General features: G+C 35.6%; 1 protein-coding gene across 1 annotated transcript in view; it reads left to right on the top strand.

The window, feature by feature from the left end:
• DOK6 (docking protein 6) overlaps positions 1 to 17,650 on the top strand; it is a 244,582-nt gene that overhangs the window by 177,921 nt on the left and 49,011 nt on the right. Inside the window, exon 6 of the mRNA XM_053991649.1 lies at positions 4,525 to 4,663. Coding sequence (XP_053847624.1) covers positions 4,525 to 4,663 — 139 coding nt within the window. The remainder of the gene's footprint in view (positions 1 to 4,524; positions 4,664 to 17,650) is intronic.

The raw sequence follows: 17,650 nt of genomic DNA, 5'->3' as shown, positions 1-17,650 counted from the left end.
TTCTATTTATTAGTAGCAATTAGTTATCAATTGTAAACATTTTTATGATGTTTTTTCAGTTTCTATTTGAGGATGATTACCTCTTTTTAGTTATTTGTATGTAATTTGATACACTTTTGAGTATATAAATCAGCCATTATTTCTTTAATCCAAAATTATTTGTTGATAAAAAGAAATTCATTAAAAATTCATTCAAATTCATTCAAATTCATTAAAAATTAAATGTAGATATATGAAGAGCTAAAGTTTTTTCTACTTACAATTGTAAGTTATCTTTTATTTTAAAACATGAGAATAATTTTTCTGGGCATTTCAGTTTTCATTCAACCTTCATTGTTATGAAAATACATTTTACCCCTAATGGAAATAGTGAAGCTGATATGTCAAATTCTTGTCTTCTCATGCAGTTGCTGAATATTGCACTGTTAAACTTCTAAAATATTTCACCCATGACATGACAGCATGAACTTCTATCTAGGAAAAAGTACTTTTTGTAAATGGTGATCAAGTCAACACAGTTGCCTTTTTGAAGGGAATTCTACGTGGTTATTCTATTAAGTTTTGATTCTTATCTAAAAGGCAGAAATTACATAGAGAGCAAAGGCAGTGGGAAACCATGGTATGAATTTGGGAAATGTTGACAAATGTCTGGCAATAGTGGTAGGAAAATCTCTATGACTTGAACAGAAATTCTGCCTTCAATGAAAGCAAGAACTTTTTCCGTTGATCTCTGAATCCAGTTTATCCTAGGCCAAAAGCAGAGCTCCCACATTCCTCTCTGTTCTTTCTCCTGGTTCTTAAGCCAGATCTGCTAATGGTGATAGTTGTGAAAAGCTGTTGCAGTATTTAAAGAATTTTTAAAATTGCAACAACTTGCAGAACTGTTTATCTAGTGGTGTCACTGTCTGTCCAGTTATATCATTCTGTAATAATGTATCCAAAAAAAAATGCACTTTCCTATTTCAGTAAAAGCACTTCATACATTTTAATGCATCGAATCCTTAAATATCTTAAAGCATAGGTTAATGACATCTCTGTTTCAAAGTTGAAAAACACAGAAATAGATCAGTGTTTTTCAAGCACCTGCAGCCACTGCAAGTATCTCATAAAAAAACTGAAGTATACAAAATCAGTGACATTTTTCTGACAGTGAAGGTCATACTGAGTTGGTAGGACTGCATTGCTTAACTGCGACAGTACCAGGAAAAAAGAGGCCCAGACCTTTGTCCTGCCCTTTCTCAGAAGTGATTTTAGAGCATGTAAAAGTTATGAAAATGTTATTAAATTGGCAGCTGATCAACCATGTATGCTTTGAATATAGAGAAATTAATAAGACTAAACCTCCTAAATTAGAGCTTTATAGGGACAGTTATCTGACATCTAGAAGGGCCATAGAGATAATAGCTTTTTGTCCTACTGACTTTGTTTGGACTATAAATAGAAGACAAGTCTTGTTTCTGCTCATGGGCTTGTCTGTTCCTGTTGGCCGGATATGTAAAGGTTTTGCTTTTATGGTAAAACCCTTAAGCTTCAGAGACCACCCTTTCCCTGTCCCTATCTTCATCATTCTTAGGAGCACTTCTATTTTAGTCTATGTTTCCTTGTTCTAGAAAGACTGAACCTAACCCTAATCATCTTGGTTTATAACTAGAATAGAACAGAAGGGAAAAATAGAAGGGACTAGACTAGACTAGAAGGTCTAAACTCAGATTTTCACTTTACTTCAGAGAAAAGGAATAATGCTCTGAGGAGATGAAACCTTACTACAGCAAAAGGGATTCATCTCCTTGGGAGACAGATTATTCATATGTTTAAATGGAAGAAATAAAGTTCTATGCTAACAATTTTTGCTGCTTTCACTTGGTTCAGATGTGCCAAGTAACAACTACTTAATTCTTTGGGGCATTAAGTCCTATTAAACTTCAAGTCGAACTAGGGGAATTCAGCACTTTAAAAAATGATGCCACCAATTCTCCTTCACCTCCAATTCTGAGCAGCTGTGTGCATACCATCCATCATTAGCCAGGGAAGCCCTTACGGGGAGGATGGTGGCAATGGCTTTCCAACCCTGGTGTGACATGTCCACCACAGCTGAGGCTGGGAGGCAGTGCAGTGTCCTGTGCAGTGGATGAGGGGCCAGGGCAGTGCCACAACCAGCACCAGTGCCTTCAGCCAGGGACAGACCCTGCTCTGGTAGGCAATGGGGGTGGTTGGGGTTTGCTTGGTGAAAACAGGCAGCTAAGTCCATCAATGTTAATCATGCCCCATTGCCTGTTTTTCCCCAGTTCCTAGTTTTTATCTCTGTAGGATTTTTCATCCCCTGAAACCAACAAAAAGATCATATTTTCCTTCAGTCTCTGAAACCCCATCCTTTTTTCCAGACTTTCCATTTCACGCTGTTTGAATTTTATTAAGATCTCTTTACACAAAAACAGAGTACTGGCTATATGATGCCCTGAGGGATCTGAAAGGCTGTTGCCATAATGTCACAAAACTCTAGGGACATTTTATTTCCACCAGAAGCTCTTTGGAGGACTCTGTCTAAGGATATAATATATCTTAAATGTTTACAACAGGGATCTTGATCTCCATTGGAATTTAATACAAAAAGCTCCCTTTAAATCTCTTAATTATCACATCACATTTACACTGATTAAATAATACCTATCAATAAAATGGATTTTATTTTATTTATATTTTTCAATGAAGAAAACTGGTATTATTCCAGAATTATGGATATTATTGTTAATCATGTATTCTTAAGACTGTGAATTTCTTTTCAATACCCCAGCTGATTACAAAGTATTTTCACCAGGTATTTTCCAGAAGCACTTCTGTTTCTGCCTCCGATACTTTCTGTTTTTCCCAAACACAAACATGCATAAATTCTTTGTGCAAGGCTCACAGTAGCATGTCTCCTCCAGTGAACAGGAAAAGATTTTGCAAGTGTTAATAAGGTTTTATTTCCATTGGCCAACCTTGAAATCAGAAGCAACTGCTGAACTCTCAGTAGTCCCTTATATAGCACAACAGGCCTATTCAGATAACTTTTTAAATGAAATTGTTTAGGAAGCCATATCCTAATTTTACAAAAAGAAAAGTCTCATGAAAAAAAGTATTGTCTTTTCAAAAAGCTACAGTATAATTGTGTGTGTGCATGTAATATAGTAGCACATATATTTAAATTATTATTTAATTAAAATATTATAGATCTGTATGTTCATCTGATGGGAAATTTTTTGGTAAAATTTAATACATGAATAAGCATACAGAATATGGGATGCAAATTCTAAAGACAGTATTTAAAAACCTGTTTGAATGTTGAACTATTTGGGACACAGTTTTCTTTCTTCTTTTTTTTTTTTTTTTTTTTTTTAATTCTGTAAGTTTTGGGCTTTCTGGGACCATGCTGAAGGTGCTGGGATATTAACAAAATTTAGTTTCCTTAAAAATAATGTAAACATCCAAAACAATAAAGGAATCTGATGTTTTAAGGCAAATCAAAATCTCTCTATTGTTAATACATGTTATGCATCAGTGGCTCAAGTCAACATTTTTCTGTCATAGATAACTGAAAATCTTTACAGGAGGTATCAGACCAAATAAAAAGGATTTTTTAAATTCCATTTCTGAAGCTACAAGTAGTCTATAAAAAATATGTAAATCAGATACTGATAATATAATGGAACTGCTAATATAAATTCATTGAATTGCATCGCTCGTTAACAACATGTACATTCTCCAAGTAATGGTCACACAGCAATCTAACACTATTTCCTACTCCTATTTCCTGTATTTCCCAGACCTTTTGGTCATTGTATTTGCTATGTACCACTCTTCTTTCTCCAAATAGTGCCACACTGATATCACAGATAAGGATAACAGCAGCTGCTCTCTCAAAAGAAGAAAGTAAATTTTATTTCTGGAGGGTTTTTTTCATTATTTAATCTTCTTTTAGAACTATTCTTATTCTCTGGGCTTTTGTGATTACCAGGATAGCATTGGATGCTGCTTCACATAAATATACTGACAGAGGTAGTAATAATTTAACACTTTTAATGCTGTCTTTCAATACATCATCTTTGTAGTGATTAACCATAATGGCATTTTTAGTGGGTCAGTGTTCTCTTAAAATGTCAGCTTTTCAAAGTCACAATGTACTACATATTTATGGCATCAATTAGTTAAAATAATTAAATTTAGCTCCCACATACTGGTGCAGACATTTGGAAAAACAGAGAAATGACTGATCTATTACCTCAAGCTTTTATTCCATGCTAAAGCTTCTTTTTCACTATCCAGATGATGATTAAAACTGAATTTAAAAAAAATATGTTAATGAAGTTCTGCCCATCTCTTGGAATATTCTCTCTCTGATGGTAAAAATAACTGCAGATGTTTAGTGTTTGGAATTACAAAGTTTATCTACATCTCTAGAGTTGACACTTGCTACTGTAAGGTATGCACTTTTTATAATAGTTAGATAAAAATTACACAATACACTTTTTTTTTCTTTCCCTGCAGGATGTGTGACACAGGAGAAGGGCTGTTCACCTTTCAAACACGAGAAGGAGAAATGATATATCAGAAGGTCCATTCTGCAACACTGGCAATAGCTGAGCAACACGAAAGATTAATGATGGAAATGGAGCAGAAGGCAAGGGTAAGGTCCTTTTACCAAAAGTCTTTAAACTTATAAAAATTGGTAATAAACCAAAGTTGGTGGATTCAACTGTAATGATAGTATCAGCTGTGTGGCTAAGACAAAACAGAGTTTCAGATTTATGTACTTTCATGGTCAGGGGTCCTTGATGTGTTCTGTACAATGATCTTTTGTAGGTGATTTTTTGGAATAGAGGATACCATTAGACAAGAGATCCATGGTCACCTTCTCTGAAATTGTGGCTCTGTTACTCAAAGATTAAACTTTTAGCTGTTGTGTTGACTGCTGATGAATGAGTTTTAGTTGCTCCTCGTGGCCTCACAGGTGGAAAAAAACCCAGTATAAACACTTCTAGGTGACAGCAGACATGTTTTTCTTAACCCCTGAAAGAAATTACTTCCCCTACATTATAGCTAGCAATGCAATTGAGTTCAAATAGAGCGATTTTATTATTTTGTGTTCAGAATTTGCAGTTTGCACAAGTTGCGTTTAAGTGACTACTGTGGAAATATTTGGTGTTCTTTTAAGACAGCAAGAAAAAAGCTTTCCCTTTATGCTTAGAAGTAGAGATGGTCTTTAATGATTGTTCTGGAAAGCTGACTTTCAGGCCAGGGAAGCTAGTCTTCATGCTTTTCTCCTGAGATGACCATGATTGCATATCTTCTTCTGTAGACAAAGATTTCAAATTAATTGTCACATTTCCTTCTTTTCCTCATCCATACTGTAAGTGCCTCTAGTCAGGCCAACGTGACTTATATGGATTGATCCCCCACATTCCACCAATGTCAAAATACTTTTCTCACTCTGCTGAGACAAAGGCTCTTGGAAGGACCAACCTAAGACCCCCAGTGTTCAACTTAATTACTCCTCAGAGAAGTCAGAGAACCAATCAGAGAATGTTAAGGGATGGAAGTGGATCTTAAAAATCATCTAGTCCCAACTTCCCCCACCGTGGGCAGAGACACAATTTTCCTTATTCACTGAAAAATAAACTAGATAAGGACTTAGATTTCCATGTCAAAAGTCTGCTGTGTTGAATGTTCCTCTCAGACTTTGCATGTCTGTTATGAGAACCTGAATTGGGAAGCCATAAAAAAGGCCTGGTTTTGGTGCTTTATGAAAAAAGAAGATGGATTTTTCCATAAAATTAAACAAAGTTGGAGCCTGTGCATAATTGGTGAGGTGCACAAACTTTGGATAGGAAATGCAGGAAGAGGAGAGTTTACAATCAAGATTAATAATGAGCAATTGCTGGAAAGTCCTACACAAGGTAGAATAAATGGAAGGCTATGTAAAGAAGTAGATCTGCTGGCAAAAAACCACTGCATTCTGCTGGGCAGAAAATGATTGAACCATGGGAAAAAAGGAAAAATGCATCATTATTTTATAATGTTTGCTTTTAAAGTGTCTACGCCAGTAACAGAAATTAGAACATTTTCATGCTGCCGTAATAAATGCTTAGACCAGGATCATACAAGATTTTCCTTTTACAGAACCATCACTTTCAGCTCTTCCACCTATCAATTAGCAGCTTTGCTGCTTTACAAAGCCATTTCCATTCTGCCATCAGATGACTTCATTGAAACCATATTTATGAAGGCTGTGGCCATATGGTACGTAATATCAAACTCCGAGCGAGAGCAGGCTGAGAAACAGAAATGACTCATCAGCCACGCTGTGTGTGATGTACTTGTCTCCTGGACAGGGCTGCGCTGGGATCTGCACAGGGAGAGCAGGAGAGGCTCACAAAGGCTGCTGTGGGCTGTGTAAAACTGGCTGAATAACCTGTTGATTTTGTGCTTCAGCTGATATAAACTAATGTTAGTTTGGATTAGGAAACTCTGGTTTCTGACTGGTAGGGTGCTGAACATTTTAGGACATTTGAGTTTTACTCATATTAGACATTTGAGTTTTATTCATATTAGAAACAAAATCTAAAATATCAAATAGACTAAGTACATGTTACATTCCATTTATAAAGTGTTGTATCTAATTCCAATAATTTCACCAAACACCTATGTGTATTTTTTCCATAAGATCTGAAATTGAAATACAAGCAAAAGAATATTTTAAATCAGGGATTTAGTGGGTCTTCCCAAAGCTTGACACTTGATCTTTTTATCTGTAGATCTATACTTGGATTTTGCTCTTTCCTGACCCTTTCTGTAATAAGCAGCTCAAGTTTAACAGTCTTGAATTAAATCTAGATATATATATATATATATATATGAGATAATTTTTAAAAGTATAGAAAGGTGAATCCTATATCCATTATTGTACAATTCAGAAAAATAAAATATATGCAACAGTAATGATTACTTCTTCCTTCCAATCATTAGAAATATTTTTTTAGAAAGGACTACTGTGAATATTTATGTTCCGTCCTAAATGTTAATAGGTTTTAAGTAATGAACACACTGAAGTTTCATTTAATTTTTGCCAGATTATAATATCTAATATAAAAAAGTAGTATAATCTAGTAAAAAAAAATGAATACTGATTATAAGAGAAATTAAAGTGAATTTTTTTTTACCAAAGCAACCTTGATAAACTTGATAATACATAGATTATTATTACCTTTCAAAGTAAATATACAAAGTACATCACCATGAAAATACAAAAACAGAAACAGAAAACCCAAAGTACAAAATACACAAAACAAAACCCCAGAAACAAATTATGGCAGAAGAATAAAGGTATTTTCTTTAGGCAACTGCAGGTATTTAGGTATGGCCTGTGCCTGAGCCACAGGACACATTTATTCTGTTTATAGAAGTCCCTCCATCCAAAAATTTGATTTTTTTTCAGAATGCTAAGCAATAAATTCATTTTTATGCTAAAAAATCTTTTGCTCAGGCCAAGCAACATGCTGCATAGCTGTTAATAAGAGGGAGACATGAGAAGGAAGCTAATTCTTCCCATTACCTTTGAAAGTGCATGGGCTGGAAGCAAAAATGTTCTGTGGCAGCTTGTACAATACCAAATCTACCTCTTTGCCACCTCTAGCAAAAGAAGCCAAGTCAGTTCAAGCAGGCAGTCATGTGCACACTTTCATCTTCTGCCCATTTTCCTTTTGAATTATAACACTGGAAGAAAGACCTGAAATATGAGATCAGTAGTCACTGGCATGGGTGTGGATTTGAGCTGGTTATTGGTTTTACTGAGATCAAAGCAGACTGGATTTTATTCAAAAAATTCAGCAAAGTGGACATTGATCTAATTTTGCTCAGGTGGTTTTCTTGATTGAATTTGAAAAGTTGCATTGGCAGAGTGATAGTGTTTTATGCTTGCTTTGTTTGGGACAATAAAAAATTTGGGCCAGTGCTAGTACTTAAATTGAAATTCTTTTCAGGGAAATTCTTACCTGTATATTCACTTTTTTCAGTCTTTGCTTTTTCAATGGATCATTGTAATACAGATGATAAGTCTGTTTCGGAGTTGTTTTGTGGGAGAGAGAGCAATATTGCAGTGGTTTTTACTGGCTTTAGTTCCAAGATAACAAATTAAAAAGAACAATGACAGACTTTCTGTTTACATGCTTTTATTTCATGCTATTGTGCTACCCACTTGAGAGTGTCAGCAACTTTCCTTTTATCACCTGAACAAACCTCTTGTTTTTTTCCTCTGTCCCTCCTCCTCTCTCTGCCCTCTGACCCCTTGTCTGTTTGTTTGGGCAGGTTTTTTTTTCTCTGTAGCATTTAGAAGTCTGTTTGGATTGTTGGTCTTCAAATTACGGTGCAAAAAAAAAAGTGTTAGCCTCAGGAATGACCTATATCCCCCCCACTGGCTGTAGTCTGATGTTGAACGTGGAAGATGCATGTCTGGGTGTCTAACAGCCAGCTCCATCACCTCTTCCCAGTCCCCAGACTGGACTGCAAGCTCCTTCCATTTCCTTTCTCTTAACCTAGGTGCTTCTCTGATTGAGCCAATTCAGTTTGCTAGTTCGACCAAAAAAAAAAAAAAAAAAAAAAAAAAAAAAACACTAAAAATCACCTACCTAAAAGGAGCAGGCTTCTTCAGGTTTACCAAACTGAATTGGCTTACAGTGGCAGCAGCAAACCATTGGATTTTCTCAGTTGTCCTGTCCTGAGGAGAGAAAGAAAAAGAATAATTCATCTACCCTAAATGCTTCATCTAAAAGACTGAGTATCCTCCTCTTTGCCATCAGGAGATGATGTTGGGTTTGGTGATCTTCTTTTAAAGAATCAGTATTCAGATCATTTTTACACATGAGCATATGAACAGTTATTCTCAGCAGCACTTGTCTATCTAACCTCTACACCAGGATGACAACATGGCATTGGAATTTTAATCTCTGATATTCCTTTCTAATGCCAGCTTTGATCTTCTGCCATTTAACTTTCACTGAAAACACTTCTAATGTAGCTTCTGCTCTCACTGTTTTTGAAGGGTAGAAAATGGGAGGTTAAGAGCTGTAGATTTCCTATGTTAGGAACAGACACATGAGGGAAGAATTTTGAGGAAATACTTATACCTTTGTAGCTCTACCAATTACTTCTTTCAAGAGCTGCCAGTAAAAACTTATTATGTATTCTCAAAAGAATAAAAATTTACAATATGTAAAACAATAAGCCGAAATGAGATAGCACTGAAGTCAATGTTAGGCAGCTGAACTTAATCAAACATCAGTAAGAATGAAGTATAAATGCAGGAATAAATGATAATGGCCGAAGTTTCATAACTTATTATCTTTGGAAGTTTCCTATAACATTTATTTTACTTTAGACAGCAAAGCTAAAAGCCATTTTAGATTGTGATCTTTTTAACATTTCCCAGAAGATAAACACCCTTATGAAACACTGCATCTGTATATTTCTATTCTCATTATTTACAAGTTTTGTCTTTAAAATTCAGCTAATATAAGTGAAAGAGTCATCATGATAGATTTCTGTTATTTAAAAAAAAAGATAATATCAAAGAGTTTATGTATTATTTCTTTAAAAGACATTATTAGCAGGGAAACAATGTACCAAAGAAGACAAATATCAGGTAATGAAAATGGGCTTAAGAAGATGTTGAAGAGGAAGGTAGATAAGAAATAAGACTGAGAGTAATTTTATTTTTCTTATAAGGAACAGAATGAGGAAGGTATTTCACAAGACTGGTCTGATAAATATAAATTACAGTATTGTCAGAGACAATAGTAATAAAAATGTAAATAGAGTTAAAAGTATTAATGTAAATTGTCTTAGAAACAGGAAAAAAACAAACTGGGAGGCTGGAGGAAATAACAACATGAGTTAATTAGTGAACTTTTAATTTTTCTTTGCTCTGTGAGTCGGTACTATACTTGTTTCAAACCTGGTCACAAGCTAAATGCATGCCATCAAACATTACAGGATCAAATATCAATAAACACATAAAATATTCTAAATTTTAACATGATGGTTTCAATTTGAAGTATTATACATTTGCCACTGCATCTTCAGAGCTTTGACTTGTTTACAGTTTTTATTGATGTCTTTTTGCAATGGTGTGCCTATCACCTACTATTTCAAGTTGTGAAGCAGGGGAATTTACTAGATACTAGTGGATGCTGCTGATCCAATGAATATATGAGATATTTAACTAAATACATTTTATATATCTTTTGGGCTTAATTTCACCACTGCAATTTACTTAGTATAACAAAACTCTTTTGTGTTGTAATTCTGCCTGTGTTAAAGTTGATTCAATTCCTGAAAGAGAAACAGGAGAAGAAAATTCTACAGCTCATCCAAAGACATTTCCATGTCATGACACATTGGTCTCTTAGTATGTTTTCTTCTTTTTCCAAATTATGTGTAAGCTCAAGTACTGAGGTTCTGAATACATATGATGATTCATGAACTCATGTACTTTTTGCAAGTTAAAGCATAGCCTCGGGTCAGTTATTCATGCATACTTAGCTGAATATTGTTCTGTAATTCCCTGAAACTATGTATGGTGTTGCTGCATAATATGTGTCTAGAAATTTTATAAACCTGTAAAAACCTGGCTGCTTTATTGCAATACAGAGCTTACTTGGTTTTCATGGGTGCTGTGAAGCTTATTTCTGTGATTAGGATAGGATAGGATAGGATAGGATAGGATAGGATAGGATAGGATAGGATAGGAATTCTAGAATTTCTATTGGAAAGGATCTACAATTGTCACATAGTCCAACTGCCTGATCACTTCAGGGCTGACCAAAAGTTAAAGCACAACTTTAAGGGCATTATCCAAATGCCTGTTAAAGATTGATCATCTTGAGGTATTGATTCCTTCTCTAGGAAGCCTGTTCCTCCCAGAAAAGAATGCTCCCTAGTGTCCACTCTAAGCCTCCCCTGACACAGTGGAAACTCCAGTGTTCCACTGGAGTGGGACAGTGGAACACTCCAGTGGTTATTCTGAGACTATCTATAAATTTTGCCAAGATTAACAACACTAAGAATTTTGAATTTGTTTTGGGTTTTTTTCTCTTAAGCTGGAATCTGTGTACTTTTTGGTTTTAGTTTTGTAAACCAAATTCCCACAAGTAGCAGTAATTTTCCATAGGATTTGTGGTTCATTGAGTATATAATGACATTGAGTGTATAATCTTTACTCTGATTTCTATAAGAATATTTTTTAGAATTTTTTCAGAGTCTTTGTTAACCTTCAGGCTCAGAAAATTGTGTGCACTCGGAGGAAGTAATCCCTAAACTTACATTGCAAATCTATTTTCAACATTCACCACTTCATAAGAAAGCAGGAAATTTGTGGATATTCAGACTGGGTGACAGTTAACAATTCTTTCAATTAGACCTCTTTTATTTCCTGATTTTAAAGAAAATATTGTCTTGAATGTAGACTTATTTTGCTGGCATTTTCTCAGGGACTATTAATCACATCCACATACTGCAGCAGCATTCAAAAACTATGCAGAAGGTGTCATTCACTTTCTAAAAGAAATTCTACTAAGAAATTCAAACTTCCACAGCCACTCGTCTCCCATTTATCCTTTCCTTACCGAGTCAAGACCTTTTTTACCCCTCTTCCTCTGTGAATTGCAGGGTTTCATTGTGCCCCTACATGGCACCTTGCAGTCAGCAAGAGGTATAAAGATGAGGTGTAAAGTCCAGATTCTCCAAGGATCTCTAGGTGGTTGGCATTCCTGGATCTTTGCTGTGTATTTGAATGAAACCATGGGATAGGGAAAGTCTTTACTATGGCAACGAAGGGTTTGTGCAGCTGCTCCTACAAAGTGATGGGGGTGGGACAGAACTGTTCCTCATGTCAAAAACACTGCAGACAACATAAAGGTTTGTGGGGTGTGTAGGTAAGTGGCGTGGGTAGGTGAGAGCAGAGCTGGGAAATCCTTATATAAGAGTGTGTCAAATATTTTGGTAGCTGGTGATGTAATTTAAATGCCTTTTTTCCCATTTGGAAAGTAAACTTGCCCTGGAGTTCTGAATGTTTTCAAAATGATAGTAGTCATGAGGATTTTCATTCAGAGTATGATGGGAAAAATTAAATTCTTCCTTTGTCTAACACAGTTTTGAAATTTCTCTTATGCATAGCCATAGGGCTGGATGATCTTGAATGCAAAAGGTACTCTAAATCTCTCCTATGGACTAAATCCCAAGTACATTAGGACATGGATGGGCATCCTTACCAAGAAATTACTCTGATTCTTTTCTCCTTAAAAATTTCTGGAATATTTTGTATACTCTTGCCATGTTCTTTTAAGTATTTGTTCATCATGCTACCTAAGACTCAGATTGAAATCTGCCTTCCCACTAATATAAACTATGAACTCAGCCAAAATTCATATGAAAAGCTTCACAAAGGTGTCTCATAAGTGAGGTGATATAATTTTTTATCTGCATGGAGCCTGCTCCATCCTATGAATCCATCCTGAAGCTGCATACATGAAACCTATGAACACTGTTTTCCCTGTTCTGTTCACCTCAGTTACATGTTTGCATGCAACTGGGCTGCACTGTGAACATTCTATTTAAGTCACCATGGTCTGGTTAGCTTGTTTGAATGCAACAGGGCAAATATGATTTCATGGTAATGTATCCAAAGACACAAACCCTCCTGAGAATCTAGCGTGTGAGCACTTTAAAAATCCCTGTAGCCACCTATCTACATTTCTGGGCTCTTTTAAAAGAGCTATTTCTTAAAAGTCAGATATAATTTATTTCAGCTTTACAAAGTTGCATTTGCATATAAGCGGATTTGAAGGTTGGTGACATGAGCAAATTTGTAATTTTTTTTTTCACTTTTCTTGTGCCTTGGAAAATGCTGCATGATTTCAGAGATAACAAAGTAATTGGAAAGGCACCGTCAGGCTAAAATTTGTATTTGTTTCCAGAAATGCAGGAAATGAAGAGCCAAAGAACTTTTCTCTAAACAAAATTGATGATTTGTTTAGCAATTTTGTGTGCTAAAAGCTGTGGGTGATACGAGCTATAAATTAGGAATAGCTGCTGTAATTATGTGGTGGTTGTTGCATGTCAGACTGAAGCCCAGCCCTCCCCTTAACTAACCTCAGAGAAGCATTTAATATGGAAGGGAAGTTTTCTTTTGTATTGTGTGCCTTCAAACAAGCTTGCTTGTGTAACTATGCTGGTAGGTTCACGTCATTGAACTCTCTCAACAGAGAAGCAGGTTAAGTTGACTTAAGTATTACTAAAAAATAATCCTCAAACCACCTCACCAGGGGGCTTAATTTAGTATTAATCGCATATCTGCTATTTTCAGAAAACCGTTTCTTATAAAATGAAGCAACTATAGAGCTTCTATTATTATTAGCAAAAATAATAGCTGATGAAGTTACCCAGTGCTCTCAGGAGACAGGTATTATTATAATATTAATAGTAATGAGTAAAATGAGGCACAGAAAGATTAAGGCCAAACTCAGCTGTATATGAACTGCCCAAGGTCATAGAATAATCAGCTGTATGCTAGGTACAGCACAAAAACAAAACAATAACAAAACAAATCCTGAATCATAGTCAGTTGCTTATTCACAGAAGAATGATCTTCTGAAAAAGGTATTTTTCACATGGTTTTCATCAGTCTTTTGAATTATTATCATCATTTTGTGTCTCTTGTCAAGCAAGGCCTTCCTTTGTTGCAGTAACTCTGTTTAGGAGTTCTTTATATCACTCTAGGGAATAGTTAAGGCTTTGTCTCTGATTAATAGAAAACTTCTTTACTGATGATTAACAGAGGGACATCATGCTTTTCAGAGAATAGGAGAATTATAAAAAGTTGTAATCTGAGAAGGGATCAAAAATTCTCATAACAGCTCTAAAGTTACTTTGTAATTCCCTCCTGTGCTTTTTGTGCTTTGCCTCATCAGGTACTTGTTGCTAGGACAAAAATTAGGGGAAGTTTACCCTATGTCTTCATTCTGTGTTTTTTCTCTACTTCTGTTCCTTTTTATAAAGATGACAAGGATTTTAATGTGAAAATTATTTATGATCTCTCTGATTATGTTTAGACTGAAGACAAGAGATACTTAGTATCTAAAAAAGCTATTTCTGATATGCAGAAACTTAACTTTACTGCAAGCACATGCAGTCTTTCAATATGTATTTATAAGAGCCTATCCAGATAGCGATTGGTTATGTTCTTTTTTTCTCTCAGCTGTGAGTTGTTTTTCTTATGATACTGATGTCTTATATGATGCCAGCATTACTAAGAGTTTTTATTTATCAGCTATGCAGGCATCTAGCTGTGGAGAATTGTTAGGCAGTAGTAGGGACTGTAGACCCTGTACTGCTGGTTTGACATAATTTCACTGACCACAGTAGCTGTTTTAAGCAAAGATATGCAGCTACTGCAGTCAGCAAAATGTCTGTTTGGCTTGATGGCACAGCACATCTCATTAGCTGTCAAGTTTTCAAATCCATTGAATATAGGATTAAAAATCGGCATTGCAAGGATCAAAAATACCGGCATTGGAAGGGTGGTCAGCTCACCAGTTGCCTGTTCAAAGCAGGTATAGCATCAAAACTAGATAAAGTTAGCCAGGGCCTTATCCAGTCAAGTTTTGAATGCCCCCAGTGACGCAGATTATGGGTGCTCATTCCAGCACTTGGCTGTTCACACTGTGAAGGATTTTTTCCTTAAGTTTGTCTCAAATTTCCCTTGCCACAGCCTGTGAGCTGTTGACTCTTGTCCTTTCACTGTGCATCTCTGGTAACAGTTTTCTTTGCAACATATTTTTCAGAAGAGAGAGAAAAAAATGGATTTAGATTTCTTTTAGCTTTTGCTTTCTCATGGTGAATAAACATTAGACATTTAATCCAGCGTCACTGATCATATTCTGCTTCTTAGAGGTTCTTTGCCAGGCTCTCTCCAGTTTGATGTTCCTCTTGTGCCTGGGCCCAGACCTGAAGACTTTGTGAACATAGCTAAACTTCGCAATGTAGTTTCTCAATTGCCAAAGAGGGGGGAAATGTAACTTCTCTGGTTGTACAAGCCATGGTTTTGGTGATGTGGTCCAGTGTGTCATTAGCCTCCATCAGTGCATAGATACACTGGTCATTCACATTATCACCAGGACAGCTAGTTCCTTTTGGCAAAGTTTTTACCTAGCAAGTCAGTCCCCAGACTGTACTTGTGTGCAGTTGCCCTGGCCCAGTTGCAGCATTGACATCTCTCATTGCTGAGCTTCATGACACTCCTGTCAGCCTTTCCCTCTGCTTTGATGAAATCCCTCTGAGTAAAATCCCTCTGAATAAAAGCCCTCCTGTCTGTGTGTTTGACTAGTCCCCCTGGTTTGATGTCATCCCCAAATTTGCTGAGTCGATTCTGTCCCACTGCCCATGTTGGTGATGAAGATGTTAAATGTAATGAAGTACTGTTCCATCTCAACTGCAGGAATAGATTTTTCAAAAATATTTAAGTTCTGCAGCATTCAGCAGGAAGGAATTAATGAAGATTTTCCATGCTATGGCAGAAGCATCTATTTCTCTATTTCTTATGACTGTCTCTGGGTAAAAGCTGCTAGTCTCATAGCATATTCAATCTGTCAGAATCCATTTCCATAAAGACAGCTGCCAGGCAAGATTCATATGGTTTCATATGACTGGCTGTTGAATGCACATCTCTACAGTCTTTGTGATTCAAAATCTGTTGATAAATCAACAAAGGTTCATCTCTTCATTATTCTTAATCATTCCTTGTAGAATATAGTGGTAAAAGTTGCAATTGCTACTACCTGAGACATTTTGTAGAATCCTTTGTAAAATGATGGTATTTCTGTGATGTGTTCCCACATATTGTTTGGTGTACAGTTTTCCATACGTTTTGTTTTACAAGGAAAAAAAGCAATGGAGTTACAGATTTCCATGGCAACAGGTATAATTCTATTTCCTTTCTTTTGTGAAGCTGAAACAGGCAAAGGATTGTTTCATTAAATAGCAGCTATGGATTTGAAAAGGCTTGAGTTATATGGCATGTGGTCACGTATGTACAACTTCCACTGTGCCAAGCAACTTTTGCCAGCAGAAAAAAACCCACCTGGCTTTTGTCTGAAAATGAAATTAGGTGAAGAAGGGTTGCTAATGGTAGGATTTATTTGGCTGATGCAAGTATATGGAAAGATAAAGCAATCTATGAACACTTCTCTGTCTCCCATCTTTCCAAACTGAATTCCTTATTTGAAGCTACTACTACTATATTAGTAAATACACATCAATAAGGAAGCAAAAATTTCACTGGCTTCTTTTATAAGCAAAAATTTGAATTACAATTCAAAAATCATGTCTCTCACTACAAGTTGTTTCTGGGCCACAAAATCCCAAATACTTCCAAATATACATGATATATTTTATTTAGAAGTGTATGCATTGCTTTTTTATGATCACGTATTTCAATTTTAAAAGAAAAATGTTAAGAAATCTCTGGCTGTATCTATCTATATACGTGATCATGGTGTGATCCCTGTGTGTGAGGACACACAGTGGAAAAGAATAGCCCTTTATTTTTATTATACCAGCTTCTCAGTTGATTTTAGATCTGTAAAAAACTCATTAAATGCCATGCAGCTCCTGAAGTAAATATTTAATTATTAATTAATAATTAATTTAATTTAATTTAATTTAATTTAATTTAATTAATGTGTTTACTTGTGTGTTCATATGTACAGGCATATACCTCCCTTCCCCTCCCCTCCCCCAAAAAAAGTATATTTCAAAGCTAAAACTTAATAATTTATATTCATGTGCATTGCATATATATAACTAGCCCCAGTACGTGTGATTCAAGATGCATTTCAAATGTCTAAAAGTAACTAGTTAAAAAGAGGGAACCGTAGTTTTGGGAAGATATTGAAGAGTCATCTGAGAAGACTTGACTACATAGTAGTAATTTTAATGTATTCTAGGTTTGCTATTTCTTGTTTTTAATTGAAATGTCTTTGTATGACATATAAAACTAACTTCTGAAAATGTCAGAAAGTAGAGGTCAGCCAGACTATGTGTGTTACTGAATACTGGAGTCACGCACTGATAAGCTTAATGAGGAATATTCATGAAAAGTTATTGATGGTTACTGTTTCAGAAAGTATTCAGGAAATTGTCTTCCTGTCATTTTATTAAAGTTCATTGGTCAGTAATTTCTGTATCCTGAAATGAAGAAGCTAAAAGAAATGTGATTTCCACAAATATGTGTAATTGGAAACTACTGATTTGTTTTAGACAATAGAAGAAAAACTTGAGAGATCTCAGGAGGTCCAAGTAATTTGCTTTATCAGAAATAATGGAAGTCAAATAAGTGTGCAGGGAACAGTGAATATAGATTGCAGCATTTTTTAGAAATCCAGTTTTCAGCCCCAAATTTATTCAAGCGGGGTTCTCCCAGCTGGGGACAGTCTGTGTTCATCCCTATTTCACCTTTCTTGCCACATGCTAGAGAGAAGTTTTCGAGTCAGTTCACCACCGAGAGACATTTTTCATACCATGGCTTCTGCCACACCAGTTCTAAAGCAAACTTCTATGAGGTCAG

The sequence above is a fragment of the Vidua macroura genome, chromosome 1, assembly GCF_024509145.1.
Source record: "Vidua macroura isolate BioBank_ID:100142 chromosome 1, ASM2450914v1, whole genome shotgun sequence".
NCBI classification, from domain to species: Eukaryota; Metazoa; Chordata; class Aves; order Passeriformes; family Viduidae; genus Vidua; species Vidua macroura.
Note: the sequence above shows the minus strand (reverse complement) of the source record. Positions and strands in the feature narration are given on the sequence as shown.